Source organism: Convolutriloba macropyga, chromosome 1 (assembly GCF_964194025.1).
Source record: "Convolutriloba macropyga chromosome 1, txConMacr16.3, whole genome shotgun sequence".
Taxonomy (NCBI): Eukaryota; Metazoa; Xenacoelomorpha; order Acoela; family Convolutidae; genus Convolutriloba; species Convolutriloba macropyga.
Genome location: NC_134468.1, coordinates 55,519,800 through 55,534,816, shown reverse-complemented (window position 1 = coordinate 55,534,816; position 15,017 = coordinate 55,519,800). Strand labels below are relative to the sequence as shown.

At 38.2% G+C, this 15,017-nt stretch overlaps 1 protein-coding gene across 1 annotated transcript in view; it reads left to right on the top strand.

Moving 5' to 3' along the window:
- The first annotated feature begins 224 nt into the window (after nucleotides 1–224).
- Nucleotides 225–15,017, top strand: part of LOC142343818 (uncharacterized) — a 45,984-nt gene continuing 31,191 nt past the window's right edge. Inside the window, exon 1 of the mRNA XM_075395228.1 lies at nucleotides 225–645. Coding sequence (XP_075251343.1) covers nucleotides 478–645 — 168 coding nt within the window. The 5' untranslated portion in view covers nucleotides 225–477. The remainder of the gene's footprint in view (nucleotides 646–15,017) is intronic.

Sequence of the window (15,017 nt, the reverse complement as noted above, 5' to 3'; positions counted from 1 at the left end):
TTTCAGATGAAATGCAACACTTTTGTGCCTTTTGGTTCTCTAAATACGTTATATGTTAGAAAAAAATTTTAGTGCCCCTCGGGCCATCGTGTCAGGGCACTAAGTCCCTCGGGCGACTAAGATTTTGTTCAAACTTATACAAAACGTTCAGCTAATGCAAGGTTTTAATTAATAGGTGCTACTTTGCTTTCGGTTTCACCAAATAACTGAAGAATATGTAGGTACGTTAGGATGCCTCATCCTTTAAGCGCCTGATAATTCACTCTGGGCTCTGTAAAATACTTGACTACTCAGCCCATGGCACGATTGATTTCTTACATCTTTAAAATTTCCGATTTTATTTACAATCTTCTTGAGCCGAGTATTGAAGTGTTGAAACGTATCTTTGTGGAGCAATTCGATCTTGTCTCTGTTTGTTCATGATTTGTCTTGCCATTGAATTGCAGAAGAGAAATTAAAGGAAACGAACGTTCTAAGATGGAAAAGCAGCAGAGTTCTCGCTCTGTGAAGACAGGAGGAGCCCTGACTCACTCCACTTACTCTGGTATCTCCCTCCCTTATGTGCACTCTGCATTCTCATTGGACACTACAGTTCACACAGACGATGACAACTCCATGTATGCCAACTCACACAACTTCTCTCAGGTACTGCAACTGACAAAAACACCTTAACTTTCTATATTAACAATCCTCAGGGTTGGCCAACGTTTATATACCGATGACAAAAGGAAGTTAACACCCGAACCTGACGCCAAGTCAATATCAGTACTGTTGAAGTCAAATTTCAGTACTAGTTCACAATTGTGATCATGCCACCATTTACAATTTTTAGCGCGCTTTGGCTAAGACGTGTACGTCGTCTAAATTCAAGTCTTGGCCGAGACATGGAAATCATTTTCAAATACTAGCTCTATGTACAAAAATTTACAGACACACTTAATTTTTTGCGTCAGTTCCCGGAGATTGGTCTCCGCTATAGACCAATCTGATTAGACCGCGACTTTTGCGGCGCAGAAGGGTAAAGCGCAACCTAGCGACAGAGTCCAACATCAAGTGTTGAATGTCTGATCAGGGCCACATGCAGAAGGGGGGCACTATCTACTGTATGGAATTTCTGATCAAGACCATCCAGAGCCTGCACAGTTTGAGCAGAACAATTAAGACTCTAGATAATCTAGATGAAATGTCTAGATAATCTGTTCAGAGTCATCTCCAGAGACAATTTGGTCTGATCAGAGCTGCTTTCAGACTCTAGATTGTCTGATCAGAACCAAGAGGTCGAGCTGCAGAAAAGTAGCAAATGCCATGTGAGCCTTTTTTAATACTACTGACATCCAACAACCTTCTTAAAACTTTTAGGGAGCTAAGTTGATGTTTAGTAGAGTTACAATAGAAAAATCATGCAGGGATGTATATGGCAACTTAGCTGCCCTACGAAAGATAGGTCAATGGAAGAAGAAAAACAGTCCTATGTTATCTCGAATTTCGTACATCAGACCATAGACATTAATGGCCCATAGAAGACGAATAACAAGTTTTTCCATTCAGAATTTTTCAAACCATGTCGGTACTTTTCTAGGAAAAATCAATTGGAGTCAATAGAGATTAAGAGATATTTTGGCAAAATGAAAAAATTATAGCCATCTTAAATACCTTGAACTCATGTTGAGAATTTCGTCAGATTCAAACATAAGAAATTGTCGGTTGTCGTCGCTTTCACTTCGCCAAAACCAATCAAAGCCCTTACGTTATTTTTGTCGTTTTGATTGGTATTCCCCGGTTTTAAACGTCAGAAGCGTCGGTTTTCGTCGGTTTCAAACGTACGAAGTGTGGGTTGTCGTCGGTTCTTAACGTACAAAGCGTCAATTTTCGTCTGTTTGAAACGGTAAGAAGCGTTGGTTTTTGTCGGTTTTAAACGTACGGAGCGTCGATTTTCGTCGGTTCCAAACGTACAAAAAATTGGTTTTTGACATAAATTAGCTGATATAGTGTCGGAGGTATCTTAAGTCAAGCTTAAAAACCGACTCTTGAGACTTTTCAGTTTGATATGTTTTTTGTTACCCACCTCCTTTTTCATTCCGGGCTAGGGACCAGCAGTGGCGGATTTAAAAAAATAAATTTATTAGAATTGAGCAGAGCACTGGGTTAAAAAAACGCTGGATCACAGCGTTCACAGCGGGAAATGCTATTTATGGTTACCCTTGAGACCATAATCCAACATTAAAAGTAGAACATCAGGTTATACCGTCCACAAAAATGTGGGCATTTACTGATGTACAATTAAATACTCTCAAGTGCGGTATCTACAAAATTCTAACTAGGAAAACATGACGTTCCAAATATTATTCTATTCAGATGCATCTTTCCCACCAAAACACACACACACATAAATACTCACACACACATACGCACACATACACATACACAACCGCACACCCAAACAAACACACACAAACACGCACGATCAAGCTCACAAACACACACATGCATGCACACACATGCAAACAACATCAAAACATAATCTATCACGCCGATTACTTAGAACTAATAATTACTATGAAATTTTCGCTTTTAGCAATAGATGATTTGCTATCCAAGTCCCCGGAAATAAACAATTATTCCTTTTCAAAAAAAACTGAAATAACTGAATCTTTTTTACAAGAAACACAACAACAGATCCTGTAATCCGTCAAAAGTACTGTTTGATCACTGGATTGCAAATTTTGTAATTCCTGATATCCTAGCAGCAGACAATCGTAATGAAAATAATGAGAAATAATTTACACTTTTCTGCCGTGTTAACATTGCACAATTTAAACCCCGCAAGCCCTATGCTCCGTGGTCAAGTGGCATTGTTGACAACTGCAATAGACAATTATTACTTTTCTTCGCACAGATTTAGATACACGGAACGACACATGGTTCAAAGAAACAAAAATTTCACCTACGATTTTAATTCCAAGAGTTGAACAAATATTGGATTCTCGCCATATGAAACAGTCGTTGGTATCAAACTAAAGGGACCCATGCTTAGTTTACCTTCCACTACAGATAAAATGCGAAACTGTAAATTAAGAAAAATTTCACCACACAATTCTCTACCGAAACATAACACACACTTGGCGAACAACCACAAACTACGAAATTGCACGTAGGGACTTTTACATCCTGGTTTATTAATAGGGAAAAGACAGACTCAGATGTGTATAACAAATATCATTATTATTTAAACCAAAATAATGTCTGTAATCATTCCAAAAGCATTTAAAATCAATTCATCTGAACTCAAAAAAAACAAAACCACAGATTTGAGTTGAGAATTCTAAAATTTCTAAGAAGATTAAATCACAGAAGTTTGGTCCGTACAATATAATTGAAGCTGCAACACTGGTAACATATATCCTGGAGGAATTTTCAGGTAAAAAGTTTTTTCGCAATCGCAATAAATTTTCCCCTATTATCCAAAGGAGCTTTTTCTTTAACAAATGAATTATCAGCCAATAATTCCGTTTTACGAATATAGCGAAAAGAACAAACTATCACAAACTCGAAAACCGCCTCGTCTAATCGAAAAAATCCCGACTTACCAACAATTATAGAAGAACTTTTTTCGCAACTGGGAAACGATCCGTCTAGACCAACTAAAAGTAAATCGGAAAAGTAGAGTATCAGATGTTTACTTGCAAACGCAACCAACGAAAAGACAGCAGCGTATTTATACCACTATACCACAATCTGAAACTTGCACTTCACGCACAAAATTTTATCAACGTATACGAATACAAATTACAGGTATCCAAAAATAACACTCTTTTGCAGTTTTAGCCGAACACAAATTAGCCTAGCACGGCAAAAACCCCATGAATAGAGACAGAGTGAAAAGGCAATGGTGTACTTTTCCAAAACGGAAAAAAACTTGGATTGTTTACTCAACTCTCCCCCCCCACTAATTTATTTACCTTCACTGGGATGGCATACATAGAGCAATATCCCATGATACCCCAACTAGGGGAATATTTTGTCACCTGCTATATTAACAGAACCACAAAATCCCCTGAATCAAGAAATGCAAACGGAAAAATAAGGCAATTCACTGTATTTATAAAAGGAGACAAATCAACAAAAATTAAGCTGACAACTGCCCCACAGATTGCCATTGGAAAATCTCTATTAAACTAACTAGACATGGCTCAGTAAAATTTTTCACCTACTAGCAAAAGTTGCAGTCAGCCCGCACTACATTGACTAAAATCACCTCACCGCCTTTCTTGCGCGGCATTCAGTTTTCTCTCTAACTCTCTCTTGTTCTATCGTGAATACTCTCAATCATAAACTCTAAACTCTTTTAAAAGATCTTGACTCATCTCAGGGATTTAACTTTTAGGTCTATTTCTTCTCTACAACTCTCAAGATCTTCCCAGTAACTGAAATGTCATTGAGTTACACTAACTTCTAGTTTCTAATTAGTCATGAACTTTCTCAGCACGGTCTTCCTTTTCAATCTCCTCTTTTTCCAATTTTCGACACAAAATTGTCAAATTACAGTAAACTTCTACACTCGAGCACGGTCTCTCCACATACACGAACACTCATTTGCCTACAGGAGAAAGTGATATTTTTCAAAGCCAAAGAGCGCAGCCTCCACCCCAAACCAACAAACAACGCACAGCAGCGTTAACACTTTAATACTTTAATCCAAAGAGGTATGCACATTGCTTCTCAATACGACTTTAGGTTTTTCATGAAAGAACAACCTCTGTGAAATTTTCCGATATACAACAAATTTTAGAAGTAAAAATATTAGATTCCAAGACACTTTCTTTAACGTAGACCACATATTCTATTAGCAAATTTGTTGTGAATGAGTTTTTATATCAGAAATTTTCATTACGAAAGTATCGCTCTCTTCCATCTTCCGATACCTCCACCAGGAGCTACACAAAAACTTTCAGAACTGCTTTATATAGAGACCTCGTACATAGTCTTAAATTAGACACTGCACCCACCTCGTACGACATTATTTATTTCAAAGACTTCTTAAAGTTGGATGAACAACTCAAAAACTGAAATCAAATACCCACACAAAATGTTCTCTTTTGAAAGAAAAGATTACACAATTAATGAGCTCTTAGCAACATTCTGTACGGTTTTTTTAGCAATCTATCAAAATAATGTCTTCCCAGCACAATCATCCATTGCTGCAGTGCTGGACAAGGTTTATCTTCACAATTGCGACACCCAATTTTCAATCCAACACAAAACTAGTGTGCAATATCTCAATCGCATCACATAACTTTGCAAACTATTCTAAAACTCAAAGCTCAGTCCAGTCCTCCTTCAATCAATACACATTTTATATCGTACTTACGAATATCCACAAAATTTTAGGCTACAAATATCCACAAAACCCTGCAGCGCTGGACAAAGTTTATCTTCACAACTGCGACACCCAATTTTCAATCCAACACAAAACTAGTGCGGAATATCTCAATCGCATCAAATAACTTTGCAAACTCTTCTAAAACTCAAAGCTCAGTCCAGTCCTTCCTCAATCAATACACATTTTATATCAAACTTACGAATAACCACAAAATTTTAGCCTACAAATATCCACAAAATGCTGTAGCGCCGGACAAAGTTTACCTTCACAACTGCGACACCCAATTTTCAATCCAACACAAATTCCAGTGCGGAATATCTCAATCGCTTAAAATAATTTTGCAAACTTTTCTAGAACTCGAAGCTCAGTCCAGTCCTCCCTCAATCAATACACATTTTATATCGTACTTACGAATATCCAAAAAATTTTAACCTACTCTCAAACAGCTCTTCAAGAGCAGAACTCAGGGACAAGGAAAACTTCTGTCACAAAATCTCATCTAAAAGCGGCTACAGGTTAGCTCACGATAATTGTTATGCTAGCAATAAGGAACAACTATTCTTTCCATTAACAACTGAACCACCTCTTACAGAGCCAGCTAGGACTGACCTCCTAAATAAGCATTACTATGCACCCTAATAAATATAATTTGATCAACTCAATAATCCACTTTGGCAAGCAAATTTTGATACAAAACACTGTAGACTTCAACTTGGTATCTCGAGATCAAATCCTCCAGATCATAACTGAATTCCAAACGTAGCGAACAACCTATGGGCAAGCTGACCCGTTAATAATTTCACTTATGTATCCTGTCATCCACACACTAGGATGGTCCCTACAATTAACAACCATGACACTTAATTTTGACGTAAAATCAGAAAAAATATCCAATAATGTACACTATCCATTAAACGGGGCACTGTCCCCAAAATCATGCAATCAGTGCAAAGATTTTTGGGCACCTAATGATCACTGTCGTATCATTGACGCAGAGTGATCAAACGCCCCACTGACAAAGTTCCAAGAAATTTAGAGCTAAGGAAACAAAAAAACGCTCATCAGCATAATGGCCACATGTATGCAAGTCGTTTCCAAGACTATCTATACGACAAAAAAGCTCACTCAAGATTTGAATTAATCACTAAGCCGTTACATAAATATAATGATGGACGTCCGTACTATAAGACACAACATCGAGATGTTTTTTTCAGTATTAGTAAGAATTTCAATTTGCTACAGGCAAATTATTAATACCAAACGTAGCACCACCTGTGTCACCGTAGAAACAGGTAAATAATTGAAATAGTTACGTTATACCACAAGAGTCAAAAATGATTAGAAAACATCGAATTACGAGCTTTGTAGGAAAATTGTTCCGCGGTAGATCCAGATGTACGAATGGAGGCCAAAATCTACTATACAATTAGCGGAATACTCTTAGAAATGGACCACATATGTCTTTCTAATTACAAAAATTTAAATGATCACGACAGAGATCTCAAACAAACTACATTCGTTTTACTCTCACAAAAATTTTCCCTTTGAGTTTAATTATCACGGGAACAGGTATACATTTGCTACCCTAAAAATCTAATGTAATATCTACCTTCCAAATTGAAACATTTTTTCCCCTCCATGTAGTGGAAAACCAATGGTTTGCTCAAATACATATATTCTAACAGTAGTAAGTACATTTTGCAGAGCAAGTGACACGCAAAACATTGCATTGGTTGATAAAAAGAGCATATAAAACGGATAATTTCGATCAGCAAGTCACGCCGACACAGATGATGATCACTCATATCGTCTGACGCATTGCCCAAGTAAGGCGCGTATTAATGTTAAAGTGTTCACACCCGATGATTTAGCCATTTCACAAATAATAACTTCCGCGCAGTTTAAATACGCACATGTAGCGAAAGTGACTGCACAAAATCTATCCACAAGATGAATTTAACTAATTATTAAGTAAAGTCAGAAAAAATCTACATTAATAAACACTAACCGTGAAAAGGGGTACTTTCCCCAAAATCACGCAATCCGTGCAAAAACTTTTGCGCACCTAATTGTCACTGTCGTGTCTTTGACGCAGAAGGATCAAATACCCCACTGATAAAGTTCCAAGAAATTTAGAGTTATGGAAACAAAAAGCGCTCATCATCATAATGGCCACGTGTACGCAAGTCGTTTCCAAGACTATCTATACGACGAAACTGCTCACTCAAGATTTGAATTAATCACTAAGCCATTACATAAATGTAATGATGAAAGTCCGTACTATACGACACAACATCGAGATGTTTTTTTTTCAGTATTAGTAAGAATTTCAATTTGCTACAGGCAAATTCTTAATACCAAACGTAGCACCACCTGTGTCACCGTACAAACAGGTAAATAATTGAAATGGTTACGATAAACGACAAGAGTCAAAAGTTGCTTAGAAAACATCGAATTACGAATGGAGGCCAAAGTCTCTTATACAATTAGGAGAATACTCTTAGAAATGGATCACACATGTCTTTCTCTTTACAAAAATTGAATGATCTCGGCAGAAATCTCAAACAAACCACATTCGTTTTACTCTCGCAAAAATTTTCCCTTTGAGTTCAATTGTCACGGGAACAGAAATACATCTGCTACACTAAAAACTCTAATGTAATATCTACCTTCCATATTGAAACATTTTCTTCCCCTCCATGTAATGGAAAACCAATGGTTTGCTCAAATACATATATTCTAACAGTAGTAAGTACATTTTGTAGAGCAAGTGACACGCAAAACGTTGCGTTGGTTGATAGAAACAGCATATAAAACGGATAATTTTGATCAGCAAGTCACGCCTGACACAGATGATGATCACTCATATCGTCTGACGCATTGCCCAAGTAAAGCGCGTACTAATGTTAATGTGTTCACACCCGATGAATTAACCATTTCACAAATAATAATTTCCGCGCAGTTTAAATACGCACATTAAGCGAAAGTGACTGCAAAAAATCTATCCACAAGATGAATTTAACTCATTAATAAGTAAAGTCAGAAAAAATCTACATTAATGTACACTAAAGGTGAAACGGGGTACTTTCCCCAAAATCACGCAATCAGTGCAAAAATTTTTGGGCACCTAATTGTCACTGTCGTATCTTTGACGCAGAGTGATCAAACGCCCCACTGATAAAGTTCCAAAAAATTTAGAGTTAAGGAAACAAAAAGCGCTCATCAGCATAATGGCCACGTGTATGCAAGTCGTTTCCAAGACTATCTATACGACAAAACTGCTCACTCAAGATTTGAATTAATCACTAAGCCATTACATAAATGTAATGATGAACGTCCGTACTATACGACACAACATCGGGATGTTTCTTTCAGTATTAGTAAGAATTTCAATTTGCTACAGGCAAATTCTTAATACCAAACGTAGAACCACCTGTGTCACCGTACAAACAGGTAAATAATTGAAATTGATCCTCCTTACGAGTGATCAACGTGCATGGATAGCTACTTGTGTACCGACCCTTTGCTCAAGAAGTCTTTGTCCATAGAGACATGAGAGCAATCGTTTTTGAAAGCCCCTTGTCCGGAGTCCACTGTCACCTTCGACATCCCAACCAACTTACAGTCCAACAAGAGGCTCACAATCCCCAAACAAACAACCAAAGCCCAACCAATTTGTGCCGACACAAAGCTTTTTGCATAGACCACATAGGCCAATCTCCCTTTTCCACCACTGTACTAACCCTCTGGAGAGCAACAAGCAGCACGGCGCTCATGCTCTTGATCGGATAAACTATATCTGCACTCCCCCAAAACATTGGCTTAAACTCGCCTCCATTTAGGGCAAAATTGGACAGCTGAAAAATTAATATGGAAATGAGGAAGGCTGCGATAAAAGTCTTCCACTTGAGTGTGCCTAATTTTCGATAAACCCTGGATTTATGGAAACAATTTGGCATACGTCGAAGTGTTTCTTCACTTTGGCGGATTGCCAAAACTACTACTTAAACATGATGATCACAAGGGATACAACTCCTTACAGTGCTTATCAGAAGAACGACCCATTCTACTTGCTTTTCGGCTTTTTACATCCAACAGAGATGGATGCCAACAATCAGTCAAACAAAATCAACAACACAAAGATGTTGAACACAATCCGCAAATACCTATTTTTGCAACATTGCTTCCACAGCACTAATCCCCTCACGAAAGGCAGGTCACGTTTCCAATATGGGATCACGAAGATCACATATCCGTATTACTTGAACAATTCCTTTTTGATTGACACCAAGTACTGAAAAGGAAGATTGAAAAATTTTGATCCCATCAAGAAGTTTTACCTCTTTGTTCCTCTGTACGCCTAAACACATCGGCCATTTTTAGTACCGATTGAATAATTTCAATGGGTAGGGGGGCAGGAAGTTTATGTAAGGTCGTACCTTCAACCTAATCAGCCGAGATTGGATAGCCAGAAAACCGGCAAACAAAGAGCCATCGCAAAACGAGAAGGCGATCTTGAACCATCTTCAGCAATGCAACCGCATTGAAAACGGATATTTATCTGCAGGCTCCTACTGCTTCCTTGACACGCCGACCACGACTTCCTTGAATTCTTCCCGGATCATCACAAGTGGCCCCCAGACTTTCAGTTCGAGCACTGCTGGTTGGAATAGTCCCCCCTCACCAAAAAACGAAAAACGGCACTTAGAACACCAATCATTTTTTCCCTTTGATTTTATGATATTCACTTGTTTACATTTTACACTTTTCTTTTCCTCTGGGTCGATCTACTTTTCTTTATCTCAATGTCCTTTTCCTATTTTCGCTTGTCGGAACTTACCTAGAAGGAGTTTCGTTTTGAAAAGTTTAAAGTAGCTTGTTTGAAAAGTAGCTCACGGTAGCTATTGATGGACTCTAACCAAAATGTAAACTAGTAAATGCGATCGAAACAAGAAGTGTACTGAAGAAGAGATTAACTGAAATCTCTTTGTACTACTGACAGAGACTTAACAGGCACCCTTACTTGCTCTGCAAACACAAATCACCGACTCCACTACTCGACAAGGATGGCAGATTCAGCGTATTTCAGCTACATTCTACATTCTCCTGAATGTACACCTTTAACAAATCAGAGTTTGATGAGACTCTTTTCTCTTTTATACAACACTTCAGTGAGTTTGGTTTAGATGGGCTCAGTCCTTCCACCTGGACTCTGGCGTTATGTATACTAAACACCGTACTAATTTATGTTTATCTTCAGTCTTTTACAGAGTCGTTTATTCTGAGAAAACCAGGTAATTCGACTTCTTTGCTACACTAAAAACTCTAATGTAATATCTACCTTCCAAATTGAAACATTTTCGTCCCCTCAATGAAAAGGAAAATCAATGTTTTGCTCAAATACATATATTCTAACAGTAGTAAGTACATTTTGTAGAGCAAGTGACACGCAAAACATTGCGTTGGTTGATAAAAACAGCATATAAAACGGATAATTTTGATCAGCAAGTCACGCCTGACACAGATGATGATCACTCATATCGTCTGACGCATTGCCCAAGTAAGGCGCGTAATAATGGTAAAGTGTTCACACCCGATGAATTAACCATTTCACAAATAATAATTTCCGCGCAGTTTAAATAAGCACATTTAGCGAAAGTGACTGCAAAAAATCTATCCACAAGATGAATTTAACTAATTAATAAGTAAAGTCAGAAAAAATCTACATTAATGTACACTAAAGGTGAAACGGGGTACTTTCCCCAAAATCACGCAATCAGTGCAAAAATTTTTGGGCACCTAATTGTCACTGTCGTATCTTTGACGCAGAGTGATCAAACGCCCCACTGATAAAGTTCCAAAAAATTTAGAGTTAAGGAAACAAAAAGCGCTCATCAGCATAATGGCCACGTGTATGCAAGTCGTTTCCAAGACTATCTATACGACAAAACTGCTCACTCAAGATTTGAATTAATCACTAAGCCATTACATAAATGTAATGATGAACGTCCGTACTATACGACACAACATCGGGATGTTTCTTTCAGTATTAGTAAGAATTTCAATTTGCTACAGGCAAATTCTTAATACCAAACGTAGAACCACCTGTGTCACCGTACAAACAGGTAAATAATTGAAATAGTTACGATAAATGACAAGAGTCAAAAGTTGCTTAGAAAACATCGAATTAAGAATGGAGGCCAAAGTCTACTATACAATTAGCAAAATACTCTTAGAAATGGACCACACATTTCTTTCTCTTTACAAAAAATTAAATGATCTCGACAGAAATCTCAAACAAACCACATTCGTTTTACTCTCGCAAAAATTTTTACTTTGAGTTTAATTGTCACGGGAACAGGTATACATTTGCTACACTAAAGACTCTAATGTAATATCTACCTTCCAAATTGAAACATTTTCTTCCCCTCCATGTAGTGGAAACCCAATGGTTTGCTCAAATACATATATTCTAACAGTAGTAAGTACATTTTGTAGAGCAAGTGACACGCAAAACATTGCGTTGGTTGATAAAAACAGAATATAAAACGGATAATTTTGATCAGCAAGTCACGTCTGACACAGATGATGATCACTCATATCGTCTGACGCATTGCCCAAGTAGGGCGCGTAATAATGTTAAAGTGTTCACACCCGATGAATTAACCACTTCACAAATAAAAACTTCCGCGCAATTTAAATACGCACATTTAGCGAAAACGACTGCGCAAAATCTATCCACAAGATGAATTTAACTAATTAATAGACGTTGAAGCAGAGAAATGTGAAGGAACGCAAGCTGAGGATTTTGCACATTTAGCACAACAAGCTCAGTTACAAGCCCATTAATCACAGTTATAGATGCAATACACAAATTAATTCATCAAATTGTTCATTTACAAGGAAATTACACTTCGCCGCCTAGATTGGCGTGAACTAAAAAACAGAAATTATTTAAAAGACTCCCTCATTGGAGTTTTTGAACACCTTTGGTACATATTAAAACAAATAGCCAATGAATGTACTGTGTACTTTTTTAAAATGTTTCTTTAATTTATCTTGCAGCACCTCTAACTTTAATGTTTAATTTAAACAGGACAAATTATCATCTTAGCGAAGACAGTAGCGTCAAAATTTATTGTATATTTTCACAAACTAACGTCCATTTAATAACAATTGACTCAAATAAAAATAACCATCATCTCCTAAAAGAAGGAAAAGAAGACCCTCTACAAAAAGCTCTGGAACGCACTCTCAATATAATTTGATTTCATTACATGAAGAATTTTTAGAAAAAACTTTTTTTGGGAATTTTCGTCCCCCGTTCATGATAATTGAAATTCTGAAAGAAGATTTTCGACTCTACAAACATCAAATTATTATTGCTACGAGCTATCCAATTCAACCTCAGCCCAAACAAGACTTGACAAATCGAAAATTTTCAACACATTAAACGAAAACGTACTCAAACAGTTTCATTGCGACACAATATTTTTCAGAAAGATCCGGATTATCACGAAATTCCCTAAGACCTCACACTTATATTACCAAGTAGTAGACTCTAAAACTACTCGTGTCTTAGTGACACAAACGATGGCAACCAACTCATCGCATCTCATGCCAAGGGATCACCAATCCCGCCAATGTCGAGCCAACCGAGTACAACCTCATCATGTTCAAAGTCAACAATCTCCTTCCCTCGCCACTTAAACATCTAGTACTGGCTCCCCCAATGCCTGAAAAAGTACGCAAAATGCAGACGCCGGCGCTTTGCACGATATGGCAAGGTCACCACAGCCCCAGCCAGTGCTTTCCGCCTGTTATTCGTGAATGAACCCACTGCCTTTGCTCGCTGCGTCCTCATCTTCCTCAGGAGCTGGGGAGATTCGGTTCTTCAATGGAAGTGACACTAACTCCCGAGTCTCCGTTTGGACCTACTCTGGAAGTGTGCGAATGCCGCAGCCCAAATTTCAACCACTAATTACCCCCCTACCCTCCACAAATGCATACACCCCAAACAGTGACAAATTCATAACATACACCACAATAGAACAGCCCTAAAGTAGCAGCTCCACGACCTTAGTCACACGTTTTTTTGCCTCCTCCTTACGAGTGATCAACGTGCATGGATAGCTACTTGTGTACCGACCCTTTGCTCAAGAAGTCTTTGTCCATAGAGTCATGAGAGCAATCTTTTTTGAAAGCCCCTTGTCCGGAATCCACTGTCACCTTCGACATCCCAACCAACTTACAGCCCAACAAGAGGCTCACAATCCCCAAAGAAACAACCAAAGCCCAACCAATTTGTGCCGACACAAAGCATTTTGCATAGACCACATAGGCCAATCTCCCACTTCCACCACTGCACTAACCCTCTGGAGAGCAACAAGCAGCACGGCGCTCATGCTCTTGATCGGATAAACTATATCTGCACTCCCCCAAAACATTGGCTTAAACTCACCTCCATTTCGGGCAAAATTGGACAGCTGAAAAATTAATATGGAAATGAGGAAGGCTGCGATAAAAGTCTTTCTTTTGAGTGTGCCTAATTTTCGATAAACCCTGGATTTATGGAAAAAATTTGGCATACGTCGAAGTGTTTCTTCACTTTGGCGGATTGCCAAAACTACCACTTAAACATGATGATCACAAAGGATACAACTCCTTACTGTGCTTATCAGAAGAACGACCCATTCTACTTGCCTTTCGGCTTTTTACATCCAACAGAGATGGATGCCAACAATCAGTCGAACAAAATCAACAACACAAAGATGTTGAACACAATCCGCAAATACCTATTTTTGCAACATTGCTTCCAGAGCACTAATCCCCTCACGAAAGGCAGGTCACGTTTCTAATATTGGATCACGAAGATCACATCTCCGTATTACTTGAAAAGTTCTTTTTTGATTGACCCCAAGTACCGAAAAGGAAGATTGAAAAATTTTGATCCCATCAAGAAGTGTTACCTTTTTGTTCCCCTGTACGCCTAAACACAGCGGCCATTTTTAGTACCGATTGAATAATTTCAATGGGTAGGGGGCAGGAAGTTTATGTAAGGTCGTACCTTCAACCTAATCAGCCGAGATTGGATAGCCAGAAAACCGGCAAACAAAGAGCCATCGCAAAAGGAGAAGGCGATCTTGAACCATCTTCGGCAATGCAACCGCATTGAAAAAGGATATTTATCTGCAGGCTCCTACTGCTTCCTTGACACGCCGACCACGACTTCCTCGAATTCTTCCCGGATCATCACAAGTGGCCCCCAGACTTTCAGTTCGAGCACTGCTGGTTGGAACAGTCCCCCCTCACCAAAAAACGAAAAACAGCACTCAGAACACCAATCATTTTTCCCTTTGATTTTATGATATTCACTTGTTTACATTTTACTCTTTTCTTTTCCTCTGTGTCGATATTCATTTTCACGATTGGAAACAATGTCCTTTTCCTATTTTCGCTTGTCGGAACTTACCTAGAAGGAGTTTAGTTTCGAAAAGTTTAAAGTAGCTTGTTTGAAAAGTAGCTCACGGTAGCTATTGATGGACTCTAACCAAAAGGTAAACTGGTAAATCCGATCGAAACAAGAACTGTACTGAAGAAGAGATTAACTGAAATCTCTTTGTACTACTGACAGAGA